Genomic DNA, 20,258 nt, shown 5'->3' with positions numbered 1-20,258 from the left:
TTCCTTTTTTGTTTTCTTGTTTTTCCTGAACTGTCAGGAAAACTGAACCTCTATTTTCACTTGTATTCCTGCAGTTGTTGAACGTACCTGAAAAGTGCTTGGATTTATTTCATGCTTGAATTGAAGCTCAAACATCCTTTGTACCTAACCTGCTTTTTCCCCAAGTGTTTATCAGATATGAACATTAGAGAGCGATTAAGAAAACCACAACTGGAATATTAAGTCCTATTTTTCTAATGGCTGGTCTGCGTATGAGTTTTCTATCAATTTAACTAAACCAATTCATGTAGTTAAAGTTTATGCACTTTTTCAGCACAGATGTAATTATAATGTGCTTATACAGTCTTAGCTTAATTTTGAAAATTCATATACAGTTGTAAATCATAGTTAAGCTGCTACAAAACTGTGCAACCAATGAGCCCCAAAGTGATCTCCTTTAATCCCTTAGAGATATGTTATTTTTATTAATTTCTTACAGCAACACCTTGAGTACTCACTTCTGGACCAAGCCCACACTGTGATAAATACTGTAAAAACACGGAGTGAAAAGAGGCCTATGAACAGCTTAATTCTGCTACAGCTCCAGTCATTCACGTGCTGTATACAGGAACTTCGGGAACAAGGCTAAGGAAGGTTTTACGTGCTGTCTCCCTCTTTAAATACCACAACGAAAACCCACTCTCTACCCAATCTCCCCAGCATTCTCTATTCCTGTTCTGCAATCACAAACCCCCAATCCCAAAGATCTTCCACTACTTCTGTACAGTCTGACTGGGTTGGGTTTGCTGTGATAATTTTCGCTATTAAAGGAACTGACATTTTTGCCATGGTCAATGATGGGAATATACAGTGGAACTGATTTATGTGGGCAACAGGTTTGCAGTCAAGTACGCAACGGGACGTTATCCTCATCTGCTCCCCCTCTTCAAAGCAATGCAAAAATATGAGGGGTCATCAGAAATCTCAGACTCTTTTCATGCTGGACATAGATAAGCCACTGTCAGCTGTGTCCACTGCAGCCCTGGCACCTCGTCCTGCTTACAGGGTGAAACTGTACTGGGACGTGGGGAGCAGTCATGTCACATACTGCTCCAAGCGCATTATTTCAAAATACTGAATGGAAGCAAGCAAGAGAAAAATTTCTTCGAGAACTTTCCTTACTGCTACTTCAGGAAGACCATTCTCTGCTCTGCAAGTGGAGGAAAAAGTTTGACTTAAGAAGTTGGTTTTTTTTCTGTTGGCCTGCTGTTTCTCAATCGTAAGTCTATGCTGTGCAGTCCCTGCATTTAATGTTGATTGAAAGAGCTTATCTAGTCCTGCCTTCAGTATGTACTTCAACATACCGCAGAAACTTCAATCATATCCCCTTATATTTTTTTCTTTCCAAACCAAGTTACAGTCCTGTATTCTTCTTCTGCTTTTCTCCTTTTAGCTTTCTTGTAAGTTAATGCTTGAAGCCCTTTAGAAGTTAACCTTCTTAGACCTTTTACCATGGCTTAACTCTTCCTGACTTCATACAAAATCACGCTGCTCTTCTCTGGACCTCTGCCCTTTTCTATAGAATGGTACTAAATATCGGTAACTGTAGTTTAAACATTATAAAAAAAATTCCTTCTTTAAGTGGTACAGTATTTCCTTGAAAGCTATATTCAATGCTTCCATTTATATAGCTTCGCATTTTCTGTGCCTTTTTGACCACACGGATACAAACGTCATGTCAGTCCTTTTACGATATGTGCACTCTTCAAATCTTCTCCTGCTCTTGAATCTTTGAAAAATATACTAATTCAACATATGTGTTCACTCAAAACTCAAATTTACTCTTCTTGCTCACAGTTCATTTTACACAGCTGAATCTCTTTGTATTGGATTGTTTTCTCCAGGTTATCATGTGGCTTCGCCCCCATCCAGTCCTTTCTGCATGATCCAAAAAGTTGGATAACAAGTTGGTGGTTCATTCTGTCAAAGCCATTTACATAGAGAGTGAAAAACTATCGATCTCCAATAACAGTCCCTGTTGCTTTCCAGTCATCATCCCTTCTCTTTCCCTGGCCCGTAACCTTTCCCCATTCTAATCTGCCCTCGATCATCTAACCAGCTCCTTTCTCCATTTGAAAATGGGCCCTTCTCTGCTTCACCAGCAACTGTATGTATTAGTCTCCTGTGTGACACTGTGCGAAATGCCCCTGGGAAATCCAGCTTGATTATACACACAATTTCACACCTGTCCACTTTCAGAGAAACCTCTTGAAAAACTCCAGTAGATTTGTCGAATGAGAATTACCTTCGATAAAAATCAGCTCACATCTATAAGATATTTTATAATGCTACTTATAAGCTGTATAAAATTACAGAATTAAGGTTCTTTAAGGTTTAAATGTAAACATCCTAAACTCAGAAACTGAAAGTTGAACATGCAACTTTACCATTTGCTCTCCCTCCCCGTTGTACTTGTATCTAACAGCAACATCTGGCTTTTGCCAGTCTTTGTCATGTGAAACTTCTTATAGTGCACAAAGCTCCTGCTAAAAAAAAACACCCATGCAAGGCACTTTTTATAGAATCATAGAATCGTTTCGGTTGGAAAGGACCTTTAAGATCATCAAGTCCAACGTTAACCCAGCACTGCCAAGTCCACCACTAAACCACGTCCCTAAGCACCACATCTACTTGTTTTTTAAATATCTCCAGGGATGGTGACTCCACCACTTCCCTGAGCATTCTCATTCAATGCATAAAAGATTTTAAGTCTGTGTTTGTGACAGAAGATCTCTCAGCCATGATCACTAAAATTCAGTCTAAAGCACACATGCGTAATCGCTGCGGTCCCAAGTCCTGCAGTTTCGATAGCATATGTGCTCATGATGCAATTCATCGGATCTCAGAAGCTAAACATTGTTCATGTAGACATGTGAGAGCATTCAAAACACAAAAAAAGCAAAATGTGTAGAGAAACCCTGACTCCTGGAGCACTGGCTGAAGGGGGCTTTTAAAAAGCATCTAAAATAGTTTTGCAAAACACAACGCATGGAAATTGCTTCAAGGATCAGGAGTGTGCAATCGGCTGGGCGATGATGCAAGGGCAGGCAAGGAACAGTTGGTTAACGTCTTTGCTGCTGATTAGGACAGTCAGGATGGGTTTGTGTGACAAGTGGAGCGTCACAGCTCTGCTCCGCGCAGGACTGCCTGAGTTCCCTTTTATCCTCCCACCGCACAGAAAACAGGGCACTGTGAGCAGGGACCTGCTGGAGTGCAGGAACTCTTCCTCCTGCCTGCACAGGAGTATTTTTGAAGGGCTAAACTGTAGCTGAAATGGTACTATACAAGCCACATAACTTCTGCCTCCTATATGCCCTACCCGTCTGGTCTCTCCTGGATGCAGCAGATGAATGCCTCATTATCGGATTCCTCTGCTTGCTTCCCAGTAGACTTAAATTATCATGTTAAATAAGATAATAATAAACACTGGCCTTTAACTACAGCATATCCTTGTTCACTCAGCAGCCTCCCTCTAATCTGATAAAGGGTCTGTAAGAGGCTACAAGGAAACTCGGAGTTAGTTGTTACATGGGTGCCTCTCCCCTGCTTTCTGCAATGCAATTCCTACAGTAGCACAAGCAGGCTCAGGCTCACACGGCTGATTTAGGGGACCTATAACGATTAACAGGTATTGAAACAGGGGCAAGGTACCAAAAGGACATTGTGGATCTAGCCCAAGACTCTTCTGCCGCATTTCAGTGGGCAAAAGTAGCCCTGTGCCATCTGCTTGCTTCAGCACTCGGACTCCGAAACAAGAGCAGCCAAGGAAATCTTTCTGGCTTAGGAAAACAGTGGGGAAGAAGAGAGATCTCAGTGGCAGTGCATACTGCCTTTGCATAGAGCTTGCCTTATTTGAGGTATTACAGAAGCTCTCTTTAACAACTACTGTGAAAAAAAGTCATCTATCCACCGAGAATAAATTATATAAAGGCAGCAAGCTGGATTGGGAACAGAGAGGGCTGATCTGCCTAGACTTTGAATCTCCTTAGCCCCCAGAAGCTGAAAGTGCCATTAATTTCAGTGTTACAGGATTTCCTGCCCTATTTTTTTTTTTTTTTTTGTATTTAGTTTACCTAATCCCCCGGATTTCTCTTGTTGCAGAAAGAGGAAAAAGCCTTACAAAACAACAGGGGATAAACACAAAGTCAAATTACTTTTCTGAGCTCTTTCACACATCCAAAAAGAACCAGGGAACTGCAAACTCTGGAAAGCACGAGGAGTTTCCTACCGACAGAGGATATTCCGACCATCACCCATCAAAATGCAGCCAACCCCGTCGTTCCCAATTAATAAAGCCAAGTTTCAACATTTGCACTAGAAGCAATATATCTGTGGAAGTAAGATGGCTTTCCTCTAGTTTTCCAAAGTGAGTAAAAGTTGGCTTTTTACCTGTCTTCCTCCTCTTCCTCCAGTTTCAGCTTTGCAGAGCTGGCAAGCAGTACAAAAAAGGAGGAAAGACATGAACTAGGCTGTCTGTCGTTGGAGGGTATGAAAGACAGTCTTAATAACAGCAGGAGAGAGAGAAGCAGCCTATGGTTATTTTTGACAGAATCGGGAGAGACTCGGATTGCAGCTTCATAAACAGTTCATCAGAGAAAAATTCTGTCCAAATTGGAGAAGCCCCTTTGGCCAAGCTAACAGAAATACACAGCCCTTGTCTGGTAAGAGAGGAATCTTTCAAATATCAAAATGCCTTTCTTCAAAGAACAAAACCAAACCGCTACCCCGCCCCCGGCATGGTGTAGTAACACTAACTTGCATTTTGTCATTGCAATTCATGGCTTGCAGAATATTCAGAGAAAGTTTCTCGTTGATACCAGCCTGTGAATGTCCTGCACAACACACAGCCACGATCATGCAATGAAATGAAAAATGGACTTTTTCCAGCATCACCTGACCACAAGGTCCCCTTGATGCACTGTTCTGCAAAACTGGTGGTGATGCAGAGAGGCAGCAGGCAGGAAAATGCCTGGCATTACCCCAATCCACCCAGCTCAAATGAAATAAAAATGGTTGTTTCATGTGGGTGTTTACACAGGAGAGCATGGAATTCAACCATGCCTCCAAACAAAAAGTCAAAACTCAGCTTCATTATTAATTGCCAATTAGACAGCACAGGTGGAGTATTTCTCATTCATCATGAAGACAACACGATATCAGACATTTTTCAGGGCAATTTTTTTGTTTGTTTGTTTCTAACATCCTTAACAATCTCTCACACAGAATCCTTTGTGCTACTGGATTAAGAAAATAAAGATCATTCCTAGTCAAGAGATATCCACAAGGAACTCAAGGGGTTTCTATATCTAGCAACCTTGGTGGCAGACTCAGCCAGGAGGAAAGAAAGAGCCAGCATGGAGATACACTCCCTCAAAGCTTCCAAGGGGAAAGTTGACCACCAGAGGAGCTTGCTGCTGTGTCAGGGAAATGTAAGTCTGAAGGTTACTATGTCTTCCTTGAGGATTAATTTCATTTACTCATTAAAACATCTAATGCCTGAAGTGACACAAAAGCATCATCTCTGCATGACTGAAAAGAGCCCAAGCAAAAAAATCACCCCAAATCAACCACCTTTCAAAAAGAATGTTGAATGTGGGGACTACAAGACTTCATAATTAGTCTACAACGATTTGCATGACCTGTGCTTAATCCTTATGCCTTCCAGCTGCCTGACAGACAGGTACAGTATAATGGAAAACACTACAGAAATGGGAATCAATGGCTTTCTTCTGTCTAACCACAATATCATTCCCACTTCATTTACTGCTTAGTGGGAAGGCATTTCTCTGGCCTGGGAATCAGCTCTTTCTAAATGGACGAGTCTCAAAGTTCAGCATTTTAGTGGTTTAAACTAAGTAGGAGTTTACTCATCCATAGCAGCCTGGACTGCAGAAAATCCAGTTGTTTGACCTCTTAATGCTGTCTTCTATCCAGCATTACAAGAAAAAGACACTGGGTGAGGGCTCCGTGATAACATAGCAGGGGGCTACATGCTACAATACAGCAGTCCTGGGGAATGGAGGAAGCTGGAAGCAGAACTACACTGAACTACTCCAACCCAATATACCTTCTGCTTCTGAAGGGAAAGAGCAATCTAGCACGGGGTCTTGATCAGCAGCAAGGCATGGTGAGGTGAACCCCCTCCCTGACATTGGTGTGACACCAATGCACCACGTCTTTCCACCAGAAGTGATATATGCAAGCAACCCAGAAGGAACTAACATCACTCAAAGCACAAGACTGCTTAAACCGGGGCAGCAAAGAGGAGGCCACTGAGAGGATCCTCTGCCCCATACCAGGGCAAGGAGGAAACGCTGAGCCTTGGCAGTGCTGTGCACGAAAGCACAGGAGCACCCGAAGTTGTGCTGTGTGCCTCACACAACAGCCGTCACCTCTCACTGAACTGGAAATCTCGAGCGAGTGCTGTTTTGCACTGTTAGCTGCTAGCCCACAAAATCATTTTATGATATTCTCCGTAGCATGTGCACTTTAAAGGTTTTTAGAAGCAGTGGCAGGAGTGCAGTAAGAATGAATAACTATCTAGTAACCTTACAGCCAGGCACACGTGCATATCTAGTTATGCCTCTGAGCTGCACTAATTATTTGCAATGCTAGCAACACTTTCATGTACCAAACCTGAAGTGTAAATGGAAGTATATAGCTATTTAGGGAGAAAAATGCATTCTGTGAAACAAAATATTCACTTTTAGTCTATATGTAAGCATATGTTATACTTACATAGCTATAATACACAGAATTCTCTCCTGCCTAAACATGCATAGATATAGAGTGAAAGAAAGCAATGTAGTTAAGGACAAATACTTTAAATGCAGGAAGGAAAACCAACCCTTTCTCTTAGAAAAATACCAGTGCCAAAAATCAATCCTTTAATATGACTGCAGAAAAAAAATCAGATTTTGGAAAAAGGACAGGGCGACTCTATTTTGTAATTTTTATTGCCTCGGGAACAATGACGTAGCAAGAACCCACTGCAATCATTTCTCCCCTTTTGTATCCTTAAAATTATTCCCACCTGGGGTGCAAAGAGAGGAAACAAAAGAAAGTAGAAAATTATATTTTTCATGAGCTAATCCTGGGAAAGTGACCGCTCGGGTTTCCATGTTTCTTGGCAATAATACTTTAAACAAGGATAGCAATCTTTTGTTATTTTTTGCACAGTTGGAATGCACGCTTCCAGATAACAGACATTTAAACTGCAATTTAAGAAGAAGAGGAAGACAGTAATCGATACATATTCAGGAGTCCTCTCCTCTTAGGACTGCTGCATAGCTCAACACAGTATGCTTCAAAACAGACAGCCCAGATGCAAATCTCTTTGGAAAAGCTGAAGGCAAGCAAGATAATCGGGGGGCAAAAAAGAAATTGAAAGCAAAGAGAGCACAACTACTGTACCTTTACTTTGGGGAGGGTTCTGACTTCTGTCTCGGAGAACATTAATCTGGTAGACAGCTCCATAAGGCTCAAAAAGTTCTTTTAACTCTTTTTCTGACCATGAACGGGGAATCTGTCCAACAAACATCTTAATGGCATCTGGGTCTGGTTGGTCTGAATGATCCAAAGCTCCATTCATCTTGTTAGCTGTGCCGTTACTAGAAAGTGGAAAAGGAGATTAAAAAGAGAAGGCAAGTTAGGAGACTATGCAGTTTTCATGTGCACTAGATGCAGAAGATGATGTCAATTGGCACAAAGCAGCAAAAAAAAAAATCAGTATTTAATTAATAGCATAAGTATTATGAACAAAAAACAATGCGATTACATTTTTCATTGAGTCTGGTTTTCTCTGCAGGCTCCTGCTTAATGTCATTATATAAGAAGAGAGCGGCACAACGCAACCCGGGACTTTTGCATTTTAAAGTAGAGGATAGTTGCAAGTAAGTGCAGATTTCTCTCCATGGCTGTTGTAAACAGAACTGCAGTGAATTCTCACTGAACTGACTACTGGCAGAAATAAGGCAGTGTGTGTGTGTGTTTTGTAATAAAGTCACATGAAAGGAATATGAAACACTTGGCAATCTGTCAGATGACTAATGCAAGATGCCAGCGATGAATTTGCAGATTGTGTGAAGCATCCATGTGTGCATCAAATTAGTATGATATTGCCTAGAATGGAAAACACTCCAGCTATGTGGTTGGTTGCTGCCGATTAGTTGTCTACGCTCTTTAAAAAGGAAAAGCAGTCTGGAGAGCTCCAGCTTAAAGCACATTGTTTATTGCACCCTGGCATAAAAAAAAAAGAGCACAATTCAAAAAGAGAAGGCAGTGGCAAAATTGCCTACTTTGTTGTGAAAATTAAAATGCTGCTTCAAAAAGTTTTTCTCCCTGCAAAAGGACATAAAATTTTTGAAATTTTTCACACCCTGTAAATTGTTACCCTATCTGATCTCCAGATGTACATCTAAGTTCAAAACACTCACACACTTTTGCAGGGGAAAAGAACTTAGTAACAAAAAATAACCAGCTCTGTGAGACAAAGTACATATGGTTTAGGAAGAGTTGTACTCTTATAAGGAAAACAAATAATTTAAAATACTGAACAAAAGCAAAAATACAAAAAAACCCTCATGTCATTATTGATAATTAAGGACAATAATTTCATCTAATTACTTGGCTTGAGATTCCATAAGTAATGATAATTTTTGGTTGCTTCAGTTTCAAGAAAGAATACTAATGAGACGCGACTTTTAGAGCATTCCCCTCATTGTTCCATGGGGGAAAGGGGGGAAATGGCCTGTGTTCAGCAATGTCGAAAGTTGATCATCGCAGAATTCAGGCATTTCAGAGCCACCTGCCACTTTCAAAAAACTTGGCTTTAATTACAATTTCTCCATTTGATGATTGTTCAGGAGGGAATACCTACAGGAGGACTTGAAAGAGCCCAAAACTTGCACAACCATACAAAAATCATATTTTACATGTGAAAAAAAAAATAATCTAAGAATGGCAAAAAAAACCCAACCCTGTGTAATTCCCCTGTCTCACAGCTATAACCTGTGCATAGACAAACTATTTAGTTTCATGTGTTTCATCTCCTTGAAAGCATAATTCACCTGAACACACTAATATGCCCATATTAACTTTAGCACTTTCCCTGCTTACGGCAGGAAGGAGAAAGTTATGTCAAAGGCGCATTTTAAACCAATTACAAGTTTGATCATCACTTGTGAAGCGTCTTCAACACAGATCAGCAGACAACAGGATTTATCACACTCATTTATTAGACAAAATTCCTATTGATTCTAGTAGCAGTCTTGCCCGGGTAAGAGACTGAAAGATTTGGTCCAACCTTTTATATCACATTTCATGCACAAATACTCTCTCGTCTTACATAGGCTCTTCATTTTGAAGATGCTCTACAGGTCACAACCACACCTGGAGAATTCACAATTTCTTTAGGCCTTAGAAACTGCATTTTCTGTACATACGTAACACTTAAGCCAAATCAAACCAAGCAACCAAAGAAGCAACCCCCAAAATCTCCAAGAAACAGAAAAACCCTGACTAACTCACTTGAATGATACTTGAATGATACTCCTGTGGAACAACTTTCAAGACATTCATGGAGCAGTAGGCACCTACATGGCACACCTCTAGAAAATCACTCCATTATTTCTTTCCACTGCCGATTCCTTTATGTGAAACCCAGTCTGTTAAACAACCACCCTAGCATGGACGTTGAAAAATCCCTGACCCATAGCTTAAAATAACTAAGGAAAACACTTACAAATTATTTGGGACCTGCAAGACAAGAAAAGGTAGAAGCTTAGCTGCACACCCCCAGCTTTGCCCTGGACTCAGTCAACTATTTTCTTTCAGAAAGCGGTTTCACTTTTCACTTCATTTATTCTCTACATTGTTTATATTAAAAAATGAATTGGGTTCATTTTTAAATTATGCCCTTCATCTATTCTCTTTGTTAGATCCCTTCTTTAAGAAATCCATACTCATTTGCTACTTTAGCCCAAAATTACAGCAAAGGTCATATTTAATAAAGAATAACAAGTTTATTCCTTTGCTTTTTCCTTTACCCAAACCACCTTTACCACCAAGAACACCACAATTTCCATTGCTAACAAGCTAATTTTTAGGAAACCACAAAACTGAACGCTTCTATCTGTTTTCTCAGGTTAATGACCCCATTAGCATCAAGATGCTGCTTTGAGCTAAAGATTTAGGCACAGGCCAAGATCTCTTCTAATTCCACAAAATGTTTAAGCCCTTTCTTTACTTTGGTGGAACTGAAGTTGAATTACATTGATCGTATTCCTTAAATGCTTTATTGGACAAAGATGGTTAAAGGCTCTGACTCCAGGCGTAGGCTACTGTACGCTGTGATGCAAAGCTCCAGGAGACAGGTTTTGTCACTTGCTGCCTGAGTTAATTTGGTAAGTCATTAAAACTTCTCCGGACTAAATTCCACGATTCACTGACAGCTCTGTCAATCCACTAACTCCTGCAGATTTAGGAAAAAAATAAGCGAAACTTAGACTTTTCTTTATAATCCTTTTCTACCACAAGGCAGGGGTTTCACTGAGCTGCCAAAATTTTAGGGGGTTGATAGGCAAGTTCAGTCTGCAGAGAGGGCATGGACTTCTACAAGCACAGCTGGGCTCCTTTCTAAATTGCATTTCCTTTGACTTCAGTGCAAACTAAGGCTCTTAGAGCACCTCGGAGGAGGGATCCCACTCTCACTGTCGGGGTTTTGAGGAACACGTGAGCACTGTTGCAGCAATGGCACTTGCAGTAGCATCCTCACCCAGATTTGGCAGTAGCCATAGGACTACAGCCAACACAGACAAACTGAACAAGTGAATAAAACAACAGAAAGATAACAATGGAAAAAAAACAATTTTATAGATTTTATGCATCTGATCCCTGCAGTGTACTTGAAGGTTCCACTGAGGAACACAACTATACAGCACACCTGCCTGACGGTTCAGTTGTCACAGAGCTTGTTGGGTCAATACAAAATCCAGCCAAATATTCTTGATTCTTCACAAATAAACTCTGCTAAAGATGAATTCTCTTATCTCCCAACCTTCACCTTCCCCCAGTGGACACTATTGCTCTGCACTAAGACCTCTTAGTTGCCAACAGCTGCAGGGTTTTTTGTTGCTTCTATTTGCCAACACAATGACTCTCAGAGGAAGCGGCTCCTTCCTTCCCCCATCTTCACCTCCTGCTGTACCCAAGAAATAACAAGGCAAAAGAGAAACCACGCGTGAAACTTTCCAAGAGGAGGCAAAGCAATCCTTGTGAAAGCTTAGAACTGTTTCTTGAAAGCATGAGCGTACAGAGATAGCTGTGTCTAGGGGACACTAATGAGTACGGGATCCCTTGACAATTACTGTCAGTACCCAAATGACATGCTTTAAAAAAAAAAAAAAAAAAAAGAAAAGAAAAGAAAAGAAAAAAAAATAGATTATGTGGCTTGCTGTCTCTACAAAGAAGCAATCCTTCCCTCCATGGCCAGTTTAGCCCATTGGACTCAGGGGTGACCCAGCACATCATCTTCAGTGACAAGGTGTCATCTATATCGTAGAGAGCAGCCCAAGGGCAGAGATTAAGCCACTGACTTGCTGGCTGCTTGTGGTTGCTGCCAGAGCATCCTCTCTCTCAATTTGTGCCAATTTTCCTTCTAATAACCTAACTACCATTCCGTCATTTCAGCAAGTTGACAGGGCCACTCTTTGAGGAGCTAGAGATTGCTTTAAAATCACTGCTGCTTAAGCAGGAGCTCTGGGAAAACCTAGTAGATGCCTTCTCTGTCTCTCCCATTCATATCCGTAATTACAGCAAGACTGCTAAAAGCAAACTGACCACTAAGGAGAGAGAGGCAGACTTCAGAAACAAAGTCTGGATCAAAAGGGACTGAAATTCATCACTGTTAAGAGCTTTGGCGTTAATCCACGTTCATTTCCATTAATGAACTAGGTGTCAAGCCAGGTGCTGAAAAACAGCCGTTAATGGGGACCAAACGGGTTTACATGAGACTCATTTTTCAAATCTGTTTTTAACCCTGGCCAGAACCCTTCTCACTGTTCCGTTTTGGTTAATTCATGTCTCAACCCTCACCCTATTTTAGCTGTTTTACCATTTTGCTGGGGATTTGCCTTTTTCACATCCTAAAGTGTAAGAGAACTGTAGGAGAACGTTGAACTCCCTCTAAGAGCCAACATAACAACTAGAACATGACAACGAATGGGTTCCCAGTGTAACGACTACTAAATCCACCCCAGCACAGAGGCATTTACAGGCATCAGGGTTTTATAGTAATAAATATTTATATTGAGCTGCAGAGTCACTGCCAGGATATCACACAAGCTGACAAAAGGCACAAGACCCATTTGAAGGACTCTAACTGCTGTCAAGAGAGACAAACAAGCATCACCTTACCGTACTCGATAGATCATAATTGCTGGTTTACAAGCAAATTTTATCTGGAAGGACCCAAAAGGGCTTTATAAACTCATTGTTTAGAGAGGAATGACTTCATCGTAAGGTGACAGACGGCAGCTGTTTAATGACATGGAGCATTATCACACAACAGTTTCAGCCAGGAAGGGTAGAACAATACCATACCCAATTGAAAGCTGCAGGGGGTTGAGATTTATAGACACAGAATGTAATTACCTAAATTGGATTTTGGCCAGCAAAATAAGGGCCAGAACCTCTGATACACAAAAAAAGAAGCTCTTCCATATTTTGAAGCTGTCAATGACCAGGTCTTTGTGTTTTGGGGTGAAAAAAAAGTCATCTCCAGAAGCTTTCTGGCCCATCAGCGTTTTCACAGTGCAGTTGCTCAAAAGCAGCTCAAAGGAAAGATGATGTTTCAAAAATCATTAACTGCTCCTGCTGTACTGTCTTGTACAGTTTTTGGCAGAACTATTAAATGCTAATGATAGTAATAATTACTATTAAGTAACACCTATCCACAACAGCAGTTGCTAAATGAACCTGACATCATGCCCAATGAACAAAGCAGCATACAGCAGGACGTTTAGTCCTATGCATGCAGTAATGTCTACAAAATCATTTTCTCCAGGCTTCCCTGCACTCATCGGCAGGGCTGACAACTGAGTCGCTGTTAAGACTTGCAAAGCTGCCATTCTGCTACACTTGAAGGCCAACTGCGATTGCAGGAAGGATACCGAAACTCTGAGCTCGCAAAACATTCTCCCTTACTCCATTTTACAAATCCGTAAAGCCTTTAACAAAGAGCTGAGCAATTCTTCATCCATCCAGCAGAGAGCAACCGCACTTGCACTCACACACGTACATGAACTACGTAAACAATTCTGATGGCTTTTAATATCTGACATCCAATGCTCAGATTTTATTCTTCTCAGTAGCTAATAATACTCAAATGCTCGTGTAAGCACTGAATGGTAAATGCAAAGATTTTTTTCTTGTGTTGCCTCCATGTTGGCAGAAATTATCTGTAAAAGCATAATGTTTCTTATGACAATGGAGTCCTTTTTACTGCCCCGACAATTTAAAATTCACAGACACCTGTACAGGTCTGAACTGGGTAGCATCTTTTTATTTATGCTGATAAAACTTATAATGGTCTATTTTCAGTATCTTTAAGGGTTTGACTACACTGGCCTATAGATTTTACTAAACTGAAATTAGTAGAAGCTCAACAGCCACCTGCCCTTTAACGGCTGAAGAAAGCCAAACTCACCCCACCCCAAGCCTTACTGTCTTGAGTTTGTTTCCCTTCTTGTTCAAGTATGGATGAGGATCTCAGATTTCTAGGGATACATGACAAGAATGACCAAAATAAGTTCTTGGAGATGTAAACTAAGAGGCTAGTATTAACCTCCAGCCTTGTTCTTCCATGCTTTCCTGTCGGCTTTGGGAACTAATTAGTTCAAGGCTCGATGAGGTCCACCAAGCAATAATGTTCTGCAACATAAAGCTCAGCTTAGGCAACCACCCAATAAGTCATTTTTGCTTTCGGGGCAGAATTTGTTCTGTACATTAAACCCTCAAACAAGACTGGGTATGTCTTCATCAGGTGTAAGGTAGGTGCATTTCTAACTCTACGCAGCAGGAGAAAAGTAGCACAAGAGATAAGACATGTCCGATAAATACCTAAGTCATGAATTTTAAATAGCTGTTCTCTGTTGGCCAACTCCCAGATGGGCATCTGCAGATGTGGTTTTTACCTGGAAAGCTTAGCATTAACAAAGGCTTCTAATTTACAATTTTTCTGTCTCTAAACTAATCTCTGTTAGGAGATTAGGAAGAGAATCCTAGCAGATCACAACTATGATGCTCATGAGCAACGACTGCAACTTACTGTTCCACTCTTGTCGTGCTCCTCACCAACTTTTTTCCTTTGTAATCTCTTTGGGGCAGAGGCTGTCCTTTTGCATAAATATCTGTGCTCTGTCTAAAAGGGACTCAAATTGCAAAGGGGTTCTCTCTGCATTACTGTAAGCTGGACAGTAACATGAGAGAGCACTCATGTGCTTGCACAATTATATTATAGTTTTGGAGCACCGCTTGATATAATATTTCACATGAAGTTGAGTCTGAAGTAGCTGACTGCTCAGTATTAATGGTGTGGATTATTAATGCCTTGCTTTACTGATTACACATATTTGCAATAAAGCATACTTCTTTCTGTGTGGCAGGAAATATTTATCGGTATTACTTAAAAAAAAAAAAAGTATTTGATTACACCCAAATGCTTATACATTTGTGACTTGTCAACAACCAAATTAGAACAGCACCAGGCTTTTAAAATTCAGGACACGTAGGACCATCTGTTTTCTTGTCAACAACCTCAATCTCTCTCTCTCCACATTCCAGACACTTACTGCTCCAAATTTTCAAAGTTGTTACTCAATTCCCTTCTTCCTTTGCCCCCAAAAAACTTCAAAGGCAGTAATGAATGCTTCAAAAATTTTTTCTTTACTTGGTAATTAATGACATGACTATTTCAGCAAGTTTTATGTCCAGCCTGGCAGTTATCTGCAAGTTCTTAAGAGGTTTGCAAGGACTTACCTAGTTTATGGCAAACTGTGTCCTGGAGTTGGGGTTGGGGGAAAGGAGGGCATGCGAAAGGTGTCCTCCAAACATTTGTTCTGAAACACAGCCAATTCTGTGTGCTAAAGTCATAGAATCATAGAATGCTAGGGGTTGGAAGGGACCTCTGGAGATCATCAAGTCCAACCCCCCTGCCAGAGCAGGACCAATCTAGGGCAGGTTACACAGGAACGCATCCAGATGGGTCTCGAAAGCCTCCAGAGAAGGAGACTCCACAACCTCTCTGGGGATCTTGTTCCATTGCTCTGTAACCCTTACAGTAAAGAAGTTCTTCCTCATGTTGAGGTTGAACTTCCTGTGCTCTAGCTTGCATCCATTGCCCCTTGTCCTATCGCAGGGCACAAGAGAAAAGAGGTTGCACCTTTTCTCTTGACACCCAGCCCTCATATATTTATACACATTAATCAGATCCCCTCTGTCTTCTCTTCTCCACACTAAAAAGCCCCAGGTCTCTCAACCTGTCCTCATAAGGCAGGTGTTCCAGTCCCTTACTCATCCTTGTAGCCCTCCGTTGGACTCTCTCCAGTAGATCTCTGTCCCTCTTGAACTGGGGAGCCCAGAACTGAACACAATACTCCAGGTGAGGTCTCACCAGGGTAGAGGGGGAGGAGGACCGATTATTGCAAGTAGTTTATAGTCCAGCGTATTTCAAGACTGGCACCCATGTGCGTGCACACACGCTCAGACCCGCTCCCAGCTGAGCTCCACAAAGGGCAGGGAGCTGTTTTCAAAGGGCCCAAAAGCATAAGTCCGAAGAGAGAGAGGCAAACAGCTCGTGCCTGACACGGCTGCTTTACCTAAATAGCTTCCTTAAAAAGGGAATGGAAGACCACAGCACTGCTCGTAAGGGCACAGCCAATTTTGGTTAGCTGTGCTTATTTATGTGAGATCTCGAATAGACAATTAAAGCAAGCTGTGACATTCAATTTTCTTACTTAAAAAAAAAATATCCTATCAAGCTCACCCATGCTCCCTCCTTTTACAAATCTGAATATAAGAAAAAACTATTGTCCAAAGTGTGAAGCACTTTTAATTTTAACAAGTTGAGCATCGTTATAGCAAAATCCCCCTCAGCTGATTTTTTTTGAAATGATTTCTGCACTTTTTTGACACTACATCTGGCATATAGAATACAGATGATCATTTGTTTATATATCTGTCTAAATGCCTTTTCCAAACACAGCCAGATGGAGCCTTTCAAAATCAAATTAATTTCAGATTAATTCACTCTGGACTCACTCCAGTTTCATGACTCTACGCTTTGAGGCACCATCTAAATTGATTTAGAGTCACGAACTTAGAGAGCTCAAGTCCTTAGGTATAGAAAAAAAAAAGATCCTTCTCGTATACTGAAAAAATCAGCAAATCAAAAGTGTCCACGATCATAAATTTTGGCTGCTTTGAAAAAAACCCCAAACCAACCTAAGAATGTATCGTCTATATAGTGCCAAAATCATATATAAAAACCTTCATATTTCATCCCGGAAAAATCACTCTACAACTATAAACAAGTGTAGCCTGCAAATACTGCGGGCTTGCATACTGTCAGTCCTCTATGGATGCCTTTATTATCTCACTTGTTTCAACTGCAATTTGGGTTTCCATGGAGATGTAACAGTCAACTCTGGAAAATTATAAGATAAATGTCAGGCAGTGATAACGGTGTTAATGAAGCTTCATTGACAAGCAGAACTATGCTTCAAATAACAGGCATATTTCTATTAGCATATGTATAACCTGTCCAGAAAAAGAAAGAAAAAAACTCCCAACAAGAGGGAAAGACAATATTAAAAAATTAAAATGAAATTGTGTATATAGAAGATATGAGATGCACAATGAAATGTTGCATCTATGTGAAACGATGAATTCCTAACAAACAGAAGACATACGGGTTCAAAATTTAATTGCCTGATTCCTCTTGAAATTTTTGCACTCAGCTATCACGCTGAAAAAGCACTTTGCTGACACTCGCAGACACACTTCTGCATGGTGTGACTCTTGTTTCCTTACAACGCGAGGCTGGGAGGATCTGCTTCACAAGGCACTTTAAAGCACGCTATTTTATAATGCACAAATACAGCTGCAGTGAGCTGTTAGAAAGATGCAGACCTCAGTTGGAACACTAATAGCGTATACACAAACACAGCACATGCTACGAGAGCTCTTGGGTATCGTACGTGCTCAGATTAGGGTGCCCAGTCCACCATGTCTTGGTATATGATGGGTTTAACGTAATACTGCTGGGGTGACAACTGGGAGCACTTCAGACTACAGCATGGTGTGGTCTTGACCTGCTTCTGTGCTAACCAAGCCTGTAGAAAGCATGGAGAAGCTGCCAGTCATCTGTCAAGGGCTGTAGTCAGCTTTTTCCTTTCCACACATGGAAAGGTTTTGGTGAACTGGAGGTCAAAGAGGTGACAAAGTTGATTTCTGTAGCACAGAGGAAAATGCAGACCATCATGTTTTATTTCAATGAATCAAGCATTTCATTTGGGCAGGGTGGACCAGGGGAAGGGGAAGGAATTTGGCTATTCCAGTACTCGAGGTTTCATTTTGGCATTCTATCAGAAGCCAGAAGGAGTAGGGCAGGAGTGGGGCAATCCCACCCCAGAGGACTACAGGGCAATTTTTGCAGATGGATAAAATGTGATAAGATATTCAGTGCCTATTCATTAGGTGGCATTGCCTCTGGCTGGAGAACCAAGAGGTGCTAGAAGTGGTTCCCATCTCTTCTCACCCCACTATTTGGTCTTGGGAATTTAGTCCACTGCCTGCCTTTGTAACTCTTTCATGTAGAGTCAATCCTCCTGTACAGTGGAAAACAGGGTTCTGGTATTAGCTGAGTGTTAGAGGCTGCAGATAAAATAATGAAACTGAAAATCGGGATCAGGCTTGCTTTAGTGGCAGAGGAGGGCGAAATCTTAAACATACAAGCAAACAAAGAAGAAAATCTTTATCCCTCCCAAGGCTTGAGGGTAAAGTATGTGGGCAGGCAAAACTCTTGGAATTGTGGGAAAGCTCTCAAATGTTATGGGGCTAAATAATCTTATGAAACTGTAGCTCAACTAAACATCTGCATGCAGGGCAGGAGACATTCTGACTTTGCTATTTAAATGGAAAATAAAACAGGGTTGTGGGGTTGGGGGCAGAGTTTATTTGCTCTTTTTCCCCTCCTCTCCGCAGAACACCTCTGTTCCTCCTACCTCTTCTAAATTCTGCCTGTTTAGCAAAGGAAAACATGAATGTTGTCTGGGAAATACTGCCCAGTTCTTCAGAGAGGAGTCATCTTTGTCCACTCAGGTTTTTGGGGGCAGAAAAGGGAGCTGGAAAAGTGCCTAGTCTTTCTGTAGAGCAGATCTCAGCTCTGATTAGATTGCTGGACAACAACAAAATCAATAGAGGGGTTTTTTTCCAAGTTGTATTACATGGAAGCTTAAAAAAAAAAAATCCAAAGGTTTCCCTTTTCTGAATCTTTGCTAACTAGTCCTCAATATAACATAGTAGAAAAATCTAAGCACCTCATTAGATTGCTACTAAAATGTCAATAGTTAGAAAGTGATTTTCCCCAGTGACTTCTAACATAACTCACTCTAGTGCTTTTGGGGGGAGGGAGAAAGCCCCCAAAACCTAATATTACTAGTAGCTGATTCTATGTTACAGCACAAGTACTTCTACTAGTTTCATGGAAGACAGAATAGCAGGTGAAGCTGGAGACTGGCTTCAACTTCAGCTGGGTCAAATGGTGGCAGAACCAGGTCCCATCAGATGTACCACTATCAACACATGCAACTGCGATATGTAGATTACAGAAGAGAAACTGGCTGTGAAACCAGAATACTAAGCAATTTTAATGAAAAAAACACTACACGTGCTAGATGGAAAGCATTGCCCTGTACGCACGGCAAAACGGGCCACGTTGTCTCCATTTCACGCTTGTTGAAACCTCTAAATCACACTGCAATACGTTCTAAGCTCTTCAAAGAAAGATTCATTTTCCTTTGTATTTTGTCTTACCAACAGTTACACTTTCACGCCTGAAGAGAGAGCAGTCATATAAACGGCTGAGTTGCACCAGCACACAAGTAGTCAACAACAAACCTGAGTCTTTAAAGTAAAAATATTGTACTATAATGAGAGTTATTTCGTTTCTTATTTTTACCCTATTATTGCAAATAAGTTATTTTGCTCCGCTGGTTACACTGTTCTTCTGAGGCTCACAAGAAAATAACAACCACATAATTAGGAAAGGAGCAACTCCCCCTTTAAAGGCATCATTCAAAGAAACAAAAAAAGCTTAGAAAAACTGTTTTAAATTTTCCTAAAAACACACCATGAAAAACACTGACAAAACCACACCCTAACACACATACTTCCCAAGGCATATGGCAGTCATTTACAGGGACACTTCTGACTTCAAAGACAGACCTCCATCTTCTAGTTGCGAGTTTCTGGGGTGCCCTGCGCAAATGCAGCATTAACAAAAGAGCAGAGAACTGCTGTTTGGAACTCATTTGCCAAATGGACATCTTGAAAAGTTGCTGAAAACCATGTTTTTAAGGTCACACTAAATATTTGCAGCAGGAGAAATTTAAAAGAATGAGGTGATAACTTCCTAACTCTACATTTTGGGCAAAAGCTTATGCTAGAGGGTTATTATCTGCTCTGGAGGTTTTATTCACAAGCCAAAATGAACCCAGGTCTTGGGGACTTGCTGGTACTTTTCCAGAAGAAATTGGAAAGGAGTAGATGGGAAAAAATGGGAATACCATCCACATCCCTTTGACCATCCCACGGTGTACAAAGCCTCTTAACTTCAATAGCCTCGTGCAACAGCAAAGGTAGTCAAACACTTGCGGATGTATTTTTAAGCTCCCTGTAATGTACTCGACCTGCGGAAACTTGGCCAGCTCAGGTTTGGCTGGCTGTCAGTGGCAGTGGGAAACGCAGTGTGATTTATAGAAATCTCTGTCATCACACCACAGAGTTAATTTCTTTCCTTCTTTTCTCTCTTTTCCTCCTCCCCCTGAAAGCAGAAAACTCTTATTTGTGATGACAAGTCTTTGGAAAGCTGGAGGATTAGTAACACCATGTGGTTCCCTAAGATCTCTAGCCCTCTTCCAACTGTTTTTCCATATAACCCC

General features: G+C 41.1%; 1 protein-coding gene across 9 annotated transcripts in view; it reads right to left on the bottom strand.

Moving 5' to 3' along the window:
* The window catches only part of CELF2 (CUGBP Elav-like family member 2), a 390,551-nt gene that overhangs the window by 131,698 nt on the left and 238,595 nt on the right, over positions 1 to 20,258 (bottom strand). For all 9 annotated transcript variants that reach the window (XM_068400894.1, XM_068400889.1, XM_068400888.1 and 6 more), the window contains one exon: positions 7,453 to 7,649. In XM_068400894.1, the coding sequence (XP_068256995.1) occupies positions 7,453 to 7,630 (178 nt within the window). In that variant the 5' untranslated portion in view covers positions 7,631 to 7,649. The remainder of the gene's footprint in view (positions 1 to 7,452; positions 7,650 to 20,258) is intronic.

The sequence above is a fragment of the Nyctibius grandis genome, chromosome 5, assembly GCF_013368605.1.
Source record: "Nyctibius grandis isolate bNycGra1 chromosome 5, bNycGra1.pri, whole genome shotgun sequence".
Taxonomy (NCBI): Eukaryota; Metazoa; Chordata; class Aves; order Nyctibiiformes; family Nyctibiidae; genus Nyctibius; species Nyctibius grandis.
The sequence above is the reverse complement of the archived record's forward strand: the minus strand, read 5'-3'. Positions and strand labels throughout refer to the sequence as shown.